Here is a 15,758-nt window from a genome sequence, read left to right on the forward strand (position 1 = left end):
ATTGGTATTGGATCAGCCAATCCGTATCTGAATCGGCCAACGCCGATCATCGCTCTATACTATTTTTTTATCAATTTTTCATTAAGCTTTTTATCCTTTATGACACATGTCATTACCCTATTGACTATAGCACCGATCTGATTGAATCGGATACCAATTACTAAATCCATGGTTTGAAAGTGATTAGCTTATTAGTCCGGTTCTGATCTTGACCCCTTCAAATTGGAACCATTAAGGACCAGACCAATAGCCCAGAACCGGACCAATTTACTACCCTAAACTTTTTGGGTTCAAGTTTCGTTCCTCATAATTTGCATCTTCACACCCACATCCTGCATTTTTGCAGATCTGGTGCCGTCATTGATTGCAACAGATGAACCATTCGATAAAAGAGAAAATAAAAAACAGAACTGTGAATGAAAGGGTGAAAGCACCATTGTTAACCGCCAGCAAGCTCGCAGAAACCACCAGAAATTAAAACCCATTTAGTATTTAAAGGAATGAAATATCCAAGACAAGAAAATTTCTAGTTTGATCAAATGGGTTTCTTTCTGAGAGCTTCTTAATATTAACAATCATTCAAAAGTCAGTACTGCTATAAGATCAATTTTTAAAGGGCTGTGCTTACAGTTACAAATATGGAATTAGAAGAATAAATTCCTTGATGCATTTTTACTTGCCAGTTTCCAGAACCCAAAAAGTAAAAGAAGATAAAACGGTAGAGAATGTACAAACTCCTTTCTGAGCTTTCCAGTTTCAATCGGCTTTCTGCACAGTGGTCTTAAACAAGAGGATATACAGCTTATGCTGATTCATTGAGAAATATAAAAACCCTCCTACCGAATGCGTCACAAAGGACCCAAAACTGGTTCCAACGATGCAATGCCACGCCGGTCCATATACCTCATCAAATTCCTGTAGCATCAAACCCCAAAACCCATGATTGATTTTCACATCGTTTTAAGGCTAAATCACACATTTCTACTGAAAACCAGAAAAAACTGAAGTGTCTTTGCAGGTTAGATTGCTTACCTTCTTGAGAGTAAAGGCTAGTGTCTTGGAAGTGCACTTATCAAGGCCATCATGTGTTTTCTGAGCACAAGTCACGGCGTGGATCTGCATAAACGGTGGCATGTCGACGGCCACAATCTTCACGCCGACGGTGGAGAAGAACTCACCCAACTCCATCTGGGAATCACAGAAGGATTTTCTCCTTGCGCTATGGAGGGAGACAGACGACCTCTTCGGCTCATCTCTTTCTCTGGGTTCTATTACCTTATCTCTCTCTTTCCCCTTCTCTGTTTTACTCTGTTTCTTTTCCATATCGATTTGCTGCTTCTGTTGCATCTGCTGGTAATAGCGGTTGTTGTTCTTAAGGAAGGAGAGAGATGAGGAAACGGCATTGGCGGAGAGTGTCATGGCTTTAGCCTGCAGATGGGTGTCGACACGAGGAGAAGGATCTGCTGCGGCTTTCAAGGCTGTAGTTGCAAGGAGACGGGGTCTTTGAACTTGGAGTTGGGTTTGATTTGGATTCCATTTCGAGTAGTGAGAGGTGGTTTTGTTGAGTGTGGAAGAAGGGATGATGGGATCCTGGGGAGACGAGAAGAAGAAGGGTTTCTTGAGTGTTGTGGTTTTGGATTTGGTTTTAGGTTGCTTTTTGCAGGTTGGATCCATGGCTGATGCAAGCCTTGGGGTCTCTGCAGCTCTTACTAATTGTAATGAGTTAACAGCTAAGCTACGCCTTCGTGTTTCCCAATTCGCATTTATAGCGCGAGACTTGCGTGGATAAAACAAAGGACGTAAATTTATGGGCTGGGCTTTGTATCTTTGCGTGCCTCTCTTTTCTAACTTGCGCAGGGGTGCACATTTGTTGCTCTGCTAACTCTACTAAGTGTTCACTGTTGACTTTGATCTTGTGTTTGGATGTGTATTCATATGAACGGTTTGGATTGGTTAGAATGCCAATCACATGAAAACCTTCTTTTTTAATGAAAGAAAAATTTTGTATAAATTTTTTGTTTTTGGGGACAACACCTTACGAATCTAAAATAAATCACGCTATGGTAACGTGCAAAGGCATGGGCTATCTCTTCAGTCACCAGTATTTTCAAGTGACTGGAGAGGATGCTTGGTGCTTATTGCTTAGTGTTGTGGGGGTCTTTCAAATCCATGGTTTTAGTGCATGGTAGTGGAATAGATATCGATAACATGAAAAATTGATAAGATATCAATATGGTATCAGCTAGGATGATTATATCAGACAAAATTACCTCTGAATTTTTTTGTATCCATGGTTTTAGGCTTTTAGCGAATGGTATTGAAACGGGTATCGATAACATGCAAAATTGATAAGATATCGATGTGATATCAATTTGGATCGGCTATATCAGACAAAATTACCTCTGAATTTTTTTAAAAAATAATTTTTTTGGCCATTTTATACCTTGTTCGTGCTGTGTTACCGATATAATATGAATATCAGTGACTAACAAATCCACCGATACTTAGAACCATGCTCAAGTCTCATTTTTAACTTAAGGTTATGAAACTTAGAAGAGACTCGCCCAATTTATGAAGTTAACAGTGACAACAAGCAACAATTTTAGGGGGATTTGACTATGACAGATCAGGGACCCAGAGTTGAAGAAAAGTCACGAACCATGATTGTACTGATACCTAATAAGTACTGTTTGATGATTTTGAATCAGATTCTGTTTTTGGGGTGGGGTGGGGTGGGGTGGGGTGGGGTGAGAACCTTGAGCCAGGGAGGTACCGATGAGGGGGTTTGGGTTATCTGTGGGTTGTTGGATGTGCGCTACACTCCCTGTCACGTTAGAGAAGAACCCAACACCAATGAGGGTTAATAAGGGAGGACACATTAGGGGCACAAGGTCACACTTATTATACTTACATACTAGTACTACTATATATCAAGAAGGGGTGGGGGGTTGGAGTCGAACCCTCGACTCCCTAGATTTGTACCACTCCCACCTGCTAGAGGCCGGTCACTGAGCTAGGGTTCAAGTTGATTCCGGCTGATTTTGATCTATTCTGGAAGATTTCAAAAGAATTGAAATCGAAACCCATGAAAAAATTGATTCCGTTGCTGATTTTGTTTACTTGAACCTTATTAGAGAGAGAATATTTTTTTGACTAAGGTTATAGGTATAGGTGATCTAATCAGGTAAAACTTAAAAAAAACAAACAATTTTTTACTGATACTCCTAACCCATATCAGTTTCAGGTACTATAGATATCGATATCATGGTTATAAGTATTGGTATCGGTTTTGCTAATCATCGATATCATTTCGATATCGTATCGATAGTATGGTACGATCAAGGGGTAAAATGGTCAAAAAACTCATTTTTTAAGAAAATTTAAGGATACATTTATCTGATACAGTCGATCCAGACTAATACCATATTGGTATTGTATCGATTTTACGTGTTGCCGATACCCATTCTGATACCGTGTACTAAAACCATGATCCATTTGCATATTAGCCGATACCGATAACAATACCAATACCAATACCTTGATCGAAAAGTTTTGACCCCAAATCCGATCGTCCGATCGGCTGAGATAGCAACAATATTTGTGGGTTTGTGAGGCAAAACTCCCAGGAAATGCTGAATAAGTGAAAGACCTAAACAAGTTAAGTAACTTCCAATTGCCCAATTGTCAAGTCTCATGTCAAACATCTTCAAGACTAATCTTAAAATCCATTTCTAATCCATCTTGAACCACCCAAAGCCAGCAGAAATTAAGACACCATTTAGTAATCTGTCACCATCACTCCATCTAGCTTTGTAATTACAGTTTGATCCATCAATCGGACTCTGTTGGATTTAAATCCCCTCTAATTTTTCAATGATGCAGAGCGGTGTAGTTCGAGGTGGAGAGGTCGACATCGGGTAGGCGCGACATTCATTGATACAGTTTTTATTCTTTCTTCTCGAGCTTGACAATGTTGGATGTCGCACCTATCGGGTGTCGACCTCTCCACCCCGAATTGCACTTCTAGGGAATTGGAGAGGATTTTTTGAAAATGGATCATCTGCAGGTGAACATACACCTATGAGCCAATCATATGTTTATTTTGTTTCCATAAATATTCCTCCTCCCCTTGTTAATGGCAAAAATAAGACAGGTGATTGCCTCTCACATGTACTTCTTGCAAAAGAATCGGGCTCAATTTTTCCCTTGTTTTATATTCGAACCCATTACTCACACAATCTCTAGTTTTGTGGTGTCCCAAAATCCAACAACCAGCAAGAAACAAGATAGAAATTTCTATTCCAACTTACCCCTATTTACTCAAACTCTCCTATAAAAGTTTCAATTCTCCAAAAAATGTTGACTTTTACCTCTCCTTCTCCCCATTAATCCCATAATCTCTTTTAGTCTTTTGACATGATCAAATGCTTTTTATCAATTTAGATCAAAGCATTGAATTAGGGAAAGAGAAGATACTGAGAGATTTTTTTTTTTTTTACGTGGGAGTTATTATGGGAGAAAAAAATCAACAAAAATATGTGAAAAACCTTGAAAAAACTGAATTAGAATTTGGTGATGAAGCCTCTTGAACATTACATCCAACCAACAAAATGTTAAATCTTACCTTTGATGGATTCCCCAGTCATAAATGGTAAGAAAGCCTAATTTTCTTACGGATCTGAGGTTCTTGGGGGCCGAAAACGCGTCTGAAAACCCTCAGAGAATAAGAAGAACGGAAATCTGGGTTTTAAAACCCTTTTGCGCGTTTTCAAATGTATCAAATCGGATCGCCCGATCCAAACGGGTTAATTGATCCAGATCCAAGCGGGTTAACTGATCCAAACACCGCTCCACCAAAACTAGATAGGATAGGGTGACGGCTGATACCGATCCGATCTGTTCGGGTATTACGAACCATGACTCCATGAGTGTGACCTACATGAGAGGGAGAGAGACGTATGAGTGTGGATCCCACAACTCATTTTATGTTATAGAGCTTCTTGTGCTTCTTTTTCAGTTTTTCCCGAGTAATACACTCATCGGTGCAACCTTGCGTCGTGCCTTGTTTGGCATTTCCGCCACTACGCCTATGGCCGTTGGGGACAAGTTTATAAACCATACAAGCGACTTTGGAAGCTCAAATTGTGGTTTTACAGGAGAATTTGGAGGGAAATGGAGTTGCTTAGACTTTCTAAATGCAAGCTTCAGCTTCGCGTTCTAATCACTGAACTCCGAGAGCTCAGAGTAAGCCTCTCTAATCTTCTTCTCTCCGTCCGCTTTCATTTCCGATTCTCCTTGCTCATCTCTCTCTCCATGAAAATTTCCAGGAGAGGGACAATTGTAGCAGAGACCAACTAAACCGTTTGATCCAGGTTTTCTTCTTATCCTTTCACATTGCTGCCATTTCTGCAACTTGATTTATTCTATTATTCATCGATCTTTAAGTCTTGACGATTGAATTCAGAAACAAAAGCAAACGGAGGAGGAATACAGTAGAAAGTTACAGGCATTGCAGGCAGAGTTAGCATCTTCTGAGAAGTTGCGGCACAAACTTTAGAGGAAGATCAGTGAAACTCCCCCTCATGAACATGATTTGCATTTGTTGGTAAAAATTTATCAGAGCTCGATTCTGGTTCTCACAATTAGACCTACCTTGATTTCTAATTATATTTGCAAGCTTAACCTCTTATCCATAATGAATTCCAGTCCTGTTGTTTATTATTGTTAATCCACGCGATCTGCAAGCGTTGCGCGACAGGGAAACTACCGTCCAAGAAAGGATTGCAAGGTATTTAAAGGAGCACGGACACCCCAAGGAGTCACTTATTACAGGTCAAACACCTTCAGGACGACAATGCGTTACTGGAAAACAAGCAAATGGATTTGAAAGGAACCATTGATGGCTTGCTTCAATCAAGGGAGGGTTTCATTAGCCTGTATGAGGTCCATATCGGTTCATTTCTTTTGTGTATGGCGGTTATTTAAGTAATTAATCTTTTCTTGACCTTTGAGAAACCCCAATTAAAGTTTAATCATCTCATCCGATTGGACTCATACACAAAAATTCAGAATATCAGTGTACGATCACGAGAGTGGCATAGAACAGTTTGACGGATAAATACGGTGCAAAACAATAAACAGGTTCATCAAAATATGATGCAGTGGTCTATCTACAAGCATTGTAGATTGGAACAGCATAAAAGGACAAAGACATATGATGCACGCAGGAAAACCCTACCTACCGTTGTAGGCCAAGAGTTCTCCTGTACAGAAAATTAACTTCATCGACTGTAGCAGTCCAGTCCTTTTAAGGTCCAAGTCCAACATCTTTTCTTGAGTTATTCTAAAGGGCCTTTGACTGACTGCTCTATTTAATGCCTAAAGGTATCTTATTTCTTTGTTGGGGTGGGGGGGAGAGTGTATGTGTGTGTGTGAATGATAATCTGTATGTATGAAATAGATTTCAGTTTCACAAATCTGATACTGATTTCTAATCTATACCAATTGATATGTGTTAATGAAGCTCCCTTGTGGGCCCGATTTCTTTTTAAATCCTCTCCGGAAACTATGTGGAAAATTTTTATGCTCCAAAGCTCCATCAATCTCTTCTACTTCCATCAAACATATTTTGATTTTTGACAAGAAATCTTGGAGACTTATGCACTCGTATTCCAGTAGATATTGATTTCTAATGGTGTTTCTTTAATTTCAAGCTTGTTAAATTATTTGTAACCTGTACATCCAGGAAAGGGATGTTTCTCAGGCATGATGTTGCATGTTGATATGCTGACATATAGGCTGAGCTGCAATCGTTTCACATTCTGCTAGACAGTTCTCTTGCTGTGCCAGTTTCTCCCTCAAGCCAGAATGTGAACATGATTCATCAATTCAATAAATTCAATGCTAACAAAAGAATGTATTATAAAGGAGTTTTGCTTTACTAAGAATTTGGCTCTCGAGTCCAGAGTAAATGATTACGAATTCACTGATGACACATGGTTTCCAGGATTCTACTTGTGAAATGAGACGAACAATTGAAACAAGAGATAGAAAGATTGCCCTTCTTTCAGAAAAGCTTCGTGCTCACTTGTTATTTGAATCAATAGAAAAGGAAGCTGCTTCTGTCAAGCAAGCAGTAGATAACGTGCAACAAGTTGTGAATGAAAAAGAGGAAGTAGGCACGTGCTTTGCTGAACTAATTTTTTTTCAACCCCCATTTCAGATTTTGAGGAAATAGCAATGACATTTTCATGTATATTTTCCTTCATTTATCTCAAAATTTATAATAATTGAGCTCCTTAACTTTGATACCATATCCAGTGGATGGACTAAAGACAAAATTGAGCAAAGTTTCAGCAGTTTACAGAGATTTTGTTGGTATGTGAAAATTCTAATTACATTTGTCATAATTGTTCTTTTGGTTCAGTGCTCAATCCGGTACCTCCAGATACTTTCCTAATCTTTGTCCCATGTTAATAAATCTTGTAATTGTGTTTCATTAGTTGAGAATGTCAATATTTGAAACCACAATTGTCAAGGCGTCACCTAGGCCCTAGGTGTCCAGGCACCCTTTGCTGGAAGGGTGCTTTGTTGGTCTCTCCTTGATTTTTTCCCTCCTCCAACGTCTAGGATCGCCTAGATGCCATGACTACTATGTTGAAATCTTACAAGAATTTTAATAACTCATTGATCAATATAGTAAAACAAATTTGCTAAACTCATTTTGCACCAATTTTTCTATTCCATGCAGAAAAGATTAGCTTCATGGAAAATAAGCTGAGGATTAATCAGGATGAGCTTCAGAGAAAGGATAGAGTAATTTCAGAATTAGAAGGGCAGCTTGAGGCGGCAAAGCTGAGTAACAACTTCCAGGCACAAATTGAAGAAATATCTGTTCAACCATTTATGGGGATTGGGGATATATATCAGATAGTGATCTGAAATGCGTCTAATTGCACAATGCAGTTAGGTTTATTCCTTACCAATTGTTTAATCTTGACTGGTCTTACCTTCAGAAAGCTCTATCCTTGAAGGAAGATGTTATACAGAACTTAATGGCAGAGAAAAAGGTATGGTTTTAAGATTTTTTTGTTCTTTCATTTCTCTGTGATTTAATTTAATTGAGAACTAAGTGATTATTGAATGGATAGGCATTGCATTTTGAAGCACGGAGCTCAGAGATTATCTTAAAGAAGATCCAGCAATGTATCATGAATATGAATACTGAGGTTAGAGAAATGGAATTTAATTTTTGTTTTCTGACAATCAGAAAAATAGTTAAATTCAAGATCCTTATGGGAAGGTTCATCCTTGAAATATTTGATGAAAAAAATCTAAAAGAATATTTGATTAAATATAGATATCTGGCAAATAATCTGTAAGGATGTTTGATAATTACTTGGCCTAGGGCCTGAACCGTAAACTTGGGCAGGTTCAAGGGTTTCCTCGTTCTAAAAAACAAAAAAGAAGAAAAAGAAGATAATTACTTGGCTGAGGCATTGAGCATGCACATGACAGGAGGAATCCAGAATTTGATAGGTCCCACCCATCAAGGAACTTCTATGAAGAAGTCAGATCAATGAGTTTGTTGTAACACTACCATTAAATTATTCTCCCTAGCTATGCATGGAAAAAGAAACAAGCATAGGTAATTAAGGGTTGTAATTATCCATATCAATTGTCTTTTTTATAGAATGCCTCCTAAGTGGAACTTGTTTGGTAATAGGTCCCATCTCTTTGCTTGTGTATACCACACTTTTTATGCCATTCATAGTCTGTTTATGATCTTTCTTCCTCGGAAACCATGCTAAGTACAATGATGGACATTGCTTTTTCGGTGTAAAAACATGATTGGTTATGGTCAGGATAAAAGGTTCTTTTCCTTGGTTCTCGAAGGCAAAGAAGAATTTGCAGAAATGAGCAAAAAGGAAAATGATAGGTACAGTAGACACTCTTTTAACTGAGTTTCATGCCATTAGGCCCACATCAAACTCCATGCAGCTTCATACACATTGTACACACACACAATACTTGAGGGTGGCAGGTACCATCCTGGCCCGTGGGTGCTATTTAGGAGATTTTCTAGGCTGAATATTATGTTTAACAGGTTGTCTTAATCATTCAGTAATCAGTCTATCTATTATAAATTTCTTTGGATTGCCAAAATATGATCCATTAGTTGATCTACGTGATGCACCCAAATTGTGTAGGGCACATGTAGGGATGGGCAAATATCATTATGTTGTATAACAATAATGATAATGACTAATGAGAGAACTAGTGACTTATCTAATATGTATCCAAGTAACTACTCCCTTTCCATTAAAGTATTGAACCAACCATTGAATAATTGGAAAAGGCATTTCGATCCTCACACATGTGCTTGGTATCACCCGTATCTAGGATCCAATCTTTTGGTTTTTCAATCAAGTTCACCTTAGTCACCATGGCTGCAAAGAAGTCCACTTCAGTCAAGTTGACATCAGCTTTGCTGATATCTTTCTTCTTTCGATTTCGGCAAGCTCTCTTGTAGTGCCCCGGCTTGCCACATGCGAAACAATTGCTTTTTTTTTTTTTTCTTCTTGAAAGTTGTTCTTTTGGCTCTATATTATAATATTCAACCAAATTGGCCTTAGATTTAAACTCTTTGGCCTTTTCAGTTTGTCTTTCTCTTGGTTCTTCTCTTGAATTTTGATCCGGAAAATAATCTGGTCCAAGGTCCAGTCCTTATGCTTGTGCTTCATGTTTAATTTGAAGCCACCCCAAGTTATTGGCAACTTCTCAATAAGAGATCCAGCCACAAACTCTTCTGGTAGGACCATTCCTTGGCCAATTTCCCACAAAGACTTGGAATTGGTCAATTTGGGCAGAAATGCTCTTGTCATCCTTCATTATGAATTCAAGGAAATTTGCAACAAAATACTCTTTGCTTCCCGCATCCTCTAGTTCATACTTTTGCTTAATGCTCTCCATATCCAATGATGCATATACAGTATAGAGCTCCTTTGACAAGAAATTCAAAATGCAGTTCTTGCATTGATAGTCTACTTTAACCCAAGAGTCTCTATGGGCTTTGAAAAAGGATCATCCCTTTCAGCGGGAATAGGAGAGGTCAAGGGAAATGAGATGGATAATTTGTCCAAAGAAAACACAATTCTCTGCTTCCATCTCTTGTAATATGAAGTATCAAATGGCTCAATTTTGTCAAAGTCAGTGACAATCTTCAGGTTCTCCATGGCCAGCAAAAGAGTGCTAGCCATCGAGGAATTTCAGTCTCTCAAAAATTAATTCTATGATCTTTAGAATTGTTGTATAAAAATAATGATAATGACTAATGAGAGAACCAACTACTTATTTGATACATATCCAAGTGAATGACTACTCCAAAGCTTTCTGCTGTAGTATTGTAATCACGAACTGAATGATGCTGTAAACGGTTCTCAGTCAATGGTGGATGTGGGCTGGGTCACGTCTCTTGGCGTTGTCCTAAAGATTATAGGTGCCCCCAATGGTGCAACTGGGAGATATGCAAATTGGTCTCCAAGATAAAACAGCCCTTGGCTTTCGCAAGTAATAGTACTGTGCCCCTTTGAGTCCTACAAAATTGTGCTCAAACTCAAAGAAACACTTTCAAGAGATGATCGACAAAAATAGAGAAAACAGAGGTGTGTATTTTAGAATAGCAAACACACAAAATGAGAGAGTAAGAGAGGAGGAATAGTTCTTAGAATCATACTTTAAGTGCCAAGGACTTCCTATGTATATAGAGGAGAGGTGCTCCTTGGAAACACCTGTCCAAGAAAGCCCAAGAGATGTGTCTCTCAAGGAGAGAAGATACATAAAAGTAGTTGTTACATGCACCCAATACATACTAGACGCCATGCAATGCAGTATCGCTGACTTCGGTATCGCGTCGGATGACGCTCATCTGACGCCGACAAGATCTTGCTTAATGCTGGACAGAGAGTGCTTTAGGGTCCCTGACAGATCCTGACATTTAATGCATTTTTTTCTGGCATTTAATGACCAACATCCGACATCGGGAAAACTGTAACCGGCACAGGAACAGAAACCACCAATGTCGGAAAAAAATTATCCAACGGTGGCAAAAAGAAATCCGGATATAACTCCAGTTCGGAGTAAAAAGAGATTTCACACACACCAAGGCCCCGGAGACAAGAGGAGGATTGTGGAACTAAAGTTCCCACACTCAAATGCTTTGCTAAAAGGCAACTTCGAAGAGGTCATGGGCTCAAACCTTGTGGCAGACAAAATAACCAATACAAATTTTAGAAAAGGGTAAAGAGGTATTTTGAAACTTCTCTTTTAAAATTTTTTGTTTTTTGGGTAGGTCCTACTTTTTCCTATTCTATTGGGGGGGGGGGGGGGAGGGGAGGTGTGGACCAGGAGGCTTGAACCCAAGACCTCCTGATAGCATTGGGCTTCCACACACCACTTGCTAGTTGCTACCAAGTGCGCTAGGCACTTTTGTTCACAGACATATGTTTTTTTATTAAATTTTACCAACACATTACATATGTTTTTTTTATTAAATTTGTGTTTGTGAGCCAGAACTGGGTATATGCTCCAAGAGATTGTAGAAGATTCTCCCTATAAGGATCCTGGGCAAAGAGCTGCTGAAAATACAGGTTTATTCTTATGCTTTCTGCTACTCCATATTGAAACTTCATTGTGCGGATGAGTTGGTTTTCTGTTGAAGTCCGTCAACAAAGTAATCAACTACTGATAGAGTATAGTTCATGTCATCTTACGTGGAGTATTTCATTAAGGGTCATTGGAGTGAAATAAAAGTTTCATCGGTAAAGTGCAGAGATTTGAAGTGAATAAAAGTGAGTGAAGATAACCAGAACTGGTGTTGAAGCAAATACATTTTACATTGAAGATCAATAACCATTTATTTGGTTGTAATTCAAAATTTTGTACACCTGGCATTTTTTTTTCTTGTTTGGTAATTAAAAAAAAAGGGTGTGCCCAGTGCACAAGGCTCCCGCCACTGCAGGGTCTGGGGAGGATCATAATGTACGCAGTCTTACCCCTGATTTTGCAGAGAGGTGTTTCCTCTGTTGGGTAATATTTTTCCCCCATTTTCTACAGAAATAAAACTGAAATTTGTTTACCTACATTGTCTATGTGGTGGTCTGCACATATTTTCATACTACTTTAGGTTAAGTTTACTGCTAACTTGGTACCTCTTTGACAATTTCTGATATATATTTCATTTTTCACATCACTTCACGTTCACGTTATTCCATTTCTAACCAAATGGAGCCTTAAAATTTCATCCATTTGAAATTTTCAAGGCTTTCATGGAATATCACAGACCACGTAGAACAAGTTCAGTATCTAAACATGTCCTACCATAGACTTCTTAAATAAAAGATACAAGGCTTTACGTAAGATCTCCCATAATTTGGAGCCTTACCACCTGATTTGACTCTAACTCTCAAAGTAAGCATCAAATACCCAATATACTTATATACCTCTAGGATCAGTTATGTGTTTAGGTACTTGTTTATCTAACCATGGCTCAAACAAGAGCAGAAAGATCAAAACTAAAACCAGGTCCCTGACCAACCCAATAAAAATGATCCTCATGACTACAAACAAGAGAAGTTAAAAATAAACAAAACAAATGACTGAATGATCCTTCTAAAGCAGCTGCACCCATTAGTTGATCTCTTTGAATTACTGTAGGTGGCTGTATCCATTAGTGGTCCCTTGTAGGCCCTGTAGATGAATTGACCCCCAAAACAAGAGTTTCTTATGTTCTACATCATATACTTTCCTATTGATCTTCAGGTTGTGGATTGCGTCATCATCTTTCTACCATTATTTTTGCTTTCTGGGAATCAGTTTCTTGATTCTTGATCCAACATTTATATGAAGGTGTGCATTGTCAGAGTTTGTTTGGTATAACTGTGCATTGTGTAGTTTGCTTTAACATTATTAGTAGTAGCAAGCTCAGGTTATGGTCCCACATTATATCTCCCTGCCTTTTCATAATTTATTTCTAGAGCTGCAAGGTTTTAAATCTAGCTAAAGAAGTCTCTGCTTCCATCCATCAGCTCAAGGAATTAGGGCTAGGATCACTGAACATTTTAAGTGTTTTGCGGGAGATCACATTCACCATACAAAATTTCCCAAAGTTTATCCCTTCAAAGGGTTTTTGTTTTGAATCAAATGAGATTCTTCATTGGTGATGTTACCTTCCAAAAACTTCAATTTTCCATTGTTCTAATTAGTAAAAAGATATCCCCTTCCCTCTGCATGGTATTCATTTAATTGATGCACCACATCCTTAGAGAACCATTATGTTCATGCCAACAAAAACATCATATCCAACTGTGATGTTGTATCATGGAAGCCGCCAAGATCTATTTCACTTAGTACATAGTGAGGATGTCAATGAGACTTTTGCCCTGAGAACCACCAAATAATAGTAGGTCCATGTTTACCATATGCCGTACTATCTTCTCTTGTTGACTTCATGGATAGATATCTAGGCAGACAGGTTTTTCTTTTCTTTTATTTTCCCACTCCAGGATGAATTCTAATTGTTATTCCACCCACCATACAGCTTTACCTATGGTTCGTGAGTGCAACTCAGAAACTAACCTCTTGCAGGAGAACTGTAACTTTGAGTCCTGTGTGTCAGAGGTAAGTAGATTTTTATGCATCTGTTAGTGGTTAGACTCTTTTGTGATTTTTGGGAAATGTATGGAATATTAGGATTTTGTTTTGCTGCATCAACAGTTCGCTTGTTCTCCACCTCAGTCAGTTTGCTTGGATCCTCAATCAGCTGCTAATGTAATCATTGTGCAACTAAATGAAAAGAAGGTACCAGGATGTGAGCTTTTTGTAGTTCCTGGTGCATTGTAATTGAACTTCTTTTCTGGTCCGCCATCCTTTGATTATTGTTGCCATTTATAATTCTTTGGTAAGGGTTCAGACTTCAGAGTAATTTGGTTATTTTGCCTTTAATGAATCTTCCAATTTAAAATCCAAATGTAATGAAATCAGCATCATTTGGGAAGTAGACATTTTTTTTTTCTTTTAAGTATCAGTAAGGAATCTAAAATTAATTTTCCGCTTCATCTTACAGGTTAATTGGGATTCATCGGTGCACCAGTTAGATTCTGAGAACTCAACAACTGAAGCAGACACATCAGAAAACCAGCGCTAAGTTGTTGCTGTTATTATCATTATTACTTCTCCAGCGCGAAGTTATTATTTAATATCAGAAATGCCATCTATGGATGCTGGAGTTTGCTGAAAAATAACTAGAAAATTCTCCTTGGATTTCCAGTGGCATGAATACAATGGGATACCAAGAGACCATTCGGAAGCGTATTTCAGAATCTATAATTGGACTTCCAGCATGCAAGTTTGCTGTTGAAAGCTCCCAATAGGATCTGAATCTGTGAGTTTTGGATATCCAGGCTCAGGACCAGATCAATCATGGGCATGTTGGGATGTAAATCTTGCAGTGAAAAAGAGAAGCTGGGAGATCCATCAAAATAGAAAAGAGAGAAGCTGACAAAGGTAGGTTCGACAACTTTTACAATTCTTCAAGAATGACTTTCCTTTTGGACTAGTTCTCTGCATCAGTCGATAAGAATTTAGATTTTCCCAGCTATATGCCATGCATGTCATCATCATTTCTATGTCTTTCATTTTACAACATTTTGGAGAAATGGATAGGCTACTTGAACTGTTCAAAAACCCTGTGACTTGGACTTGAGTGAATCAATTCATCTACTTATATGGGCCCTTTAGCTTGTCTCTGAAAAAAGTGCTAACTTGATAACTCAGCCTGAGTAGATCAGAATATTCGGATGGGATACAGGTGGGTGACTTGTTTAATCATTTTTGTAAATGTCTTAAAAGACTTATCAATTAAATGCTTTTGAAAGGGGGATCTTATTCGTTTTTTGTACTGTTCCTTTGAGACTTTATCATGGAAACCTTGATGAAATACCAGATCTGTCTCTGCCACAAGTCTAATAATCAAAACCCCACATATGCCTTGAAGCAATAATGGTTCTGATCTTCATACTTTGTCTAAGATAAAAAATTGAAGGTGCGTTTGGTTTTTTCATTCTACCTTATGTCTCTCCCCCCCCCCCCCCCCCAAAGGACATAGTGTGAGAATTTTCACTTTTTTTAGGATGATAATCTGTTATAAAAGTAATTCGAAAATCATATAGGAATGATCCATGGAGAACAATTTTATGAAATGAAAACTGAAATCTTCATCCTTTGTCTAAGATGAAAAAATTGAAGGTGAGTTTAGTTTTTTCATTCTGCCTTATGTCCCCCCCCCCCCACCCAAAGGACATAGTATGAGAATTTTCACTTTTTTAGGATGATAATCTGTAAAAAAAGTGATACAGAAATCATATAGGAATTATCCATGGAGAACAACTTTATGAAATGAAAACTGAAATCTTTGAAGAGCACAATTATCACTTATTTCACTATTGGATTAGGTATTTATGAACAATGAATCAGTTAGTCTGGTCAGTTCCCCGACCCCCCAATAAAAATCTGGTGAACAAATAGGAAAAACTGTTTTGCACCACCATTTAGAAGTCCTTTATAAATGGTCCATCATTTTGGGCCATGTTGACAAATGTAGTGGCCATTCCATCCATTGGAGAGAGAGGATATGGTTTGGGTTAACCATGTGTTAAATTTCATAGTCAAATTTAATCAAATACCTTCCAATGTATGTCCCT

At 38.2% G+C, this 15,758-nt stretch overlaps 2 protein-coding genes across 2 annotated transcripts; one reads left to right on the top strand and one right to left on the bottom strand.

Moving 5' to 3' along the window:
• Nucleotides 1–470: 470 nt before the first annotated feature.
• Nucleotides 471–1,699, bottom strand: LOC122654013. Its single transcript, XM_043847985.1, has 2 exons — nt 1,033–1,699; nt 471–915 (listed from the first exon to the last, which is right to left on the bottom strand). The coding sequence occupies exons 1-2, from the start codon at nt 1,672–1,674 to the stop codon at nt 757–759; spliced, it is 801 nt and encodes a 266-aa protein (XP_043703920.1). The 5' UTR covers nt 1,675–1,699; the 3' UTR covers nt 471–756.
• A 3,398-nt stretch (nt 1,700–5,097) lies between these two features.
• LOC122653789 lies at nt 5,098–14,423 on the top strand. The gene is made up of 13 exons (XM_043847728.1): nt 5,098–5,244; nt 5,328–5,372; nt 5,465–5,563; nt 5,833–5,943; nt 7,007–7,178; nt 7,751–7,887; nt 8,010–8,069; nt 8,151–8,228; nt 8,865–8,938; nt 11,572–11,648; nt 13,598–13,677; nt 13,774–13,857; nt 14,123–14,423. The coding sequence occupies exons 4-13, from the start codon at nt 5,878–5,880 to the stop codon at nt 14,201–14,203; spliced, it is 909 nt and encodes a 302-aa protein (XP_043703663.1). The 5' UTR covers nt 5,098–5,244; nt 5,328–5,372; nt 5,465–5,563; nt 5,833–5,877; the 3' UTR covers nt 14,204–14,423.
• Nucleotides 14,424–15,758: the final 1,335 nt, after the last annotated feature.

Source organism: Telopea speciosissima, chromosome 3 (assembly GCF_018873765.1).
Source record: "Telopea speciosissima isolate NSW1024214 ecotype Mountain lineage chromosome 3, Tspe_v1, whole genome shotgun sequence".
Taxonomy (NCBI): domain Eukaryota; kingdom Viridiplantae; phylum Streptophyta; class Magnoliopsida; order Proteales; family Proteaceae; genus Telopea; species Telopea speciosissima.

What these genes read in the sequence shown, in the direction of transcription:
- LOC122654013 (XM_043847985.1), bottom strand. Translation starts at nt 1,674, where the DNA reads ATGGATCCAACCTGCAAAAAGCAACCTAAAACCAAATCCAAAACCACA. An exon ending in TAGCCTTTACTCTCAAGAAG is followed by an intron (nt 916 to 1,032) that starts GTAAGCAATCTA and finishes TTGATGCTACAG; the next exon opens with GAATTTGATGAGGTATATGG.
- LOC122653789 (XM_043847728.1), top strand. Translation starts at nt 5,878, where the DNA reads ATGGATTTGAAAGGAACCATTGATGGCTTGCTTCAATCAAGGGAGGGT. An exon ending in ACTTAATGGCAGAGAAAAAG is followed by an intron (nt 8,070 to 8,150) that starts GTATGGTTTTAA and finishes TTGAATGGATAG; the next exon opens with GCATTGCATTTTGAAGCACG. An exon ending in TGCAACTAAATGAAAAGAAG is followed by an intron (nt 13,858 to 14,122) that starts GTACCAGGATGT and finishes TTCATCTTACAG; the next exon opens with GTTAATTGGGATTCATCGGT.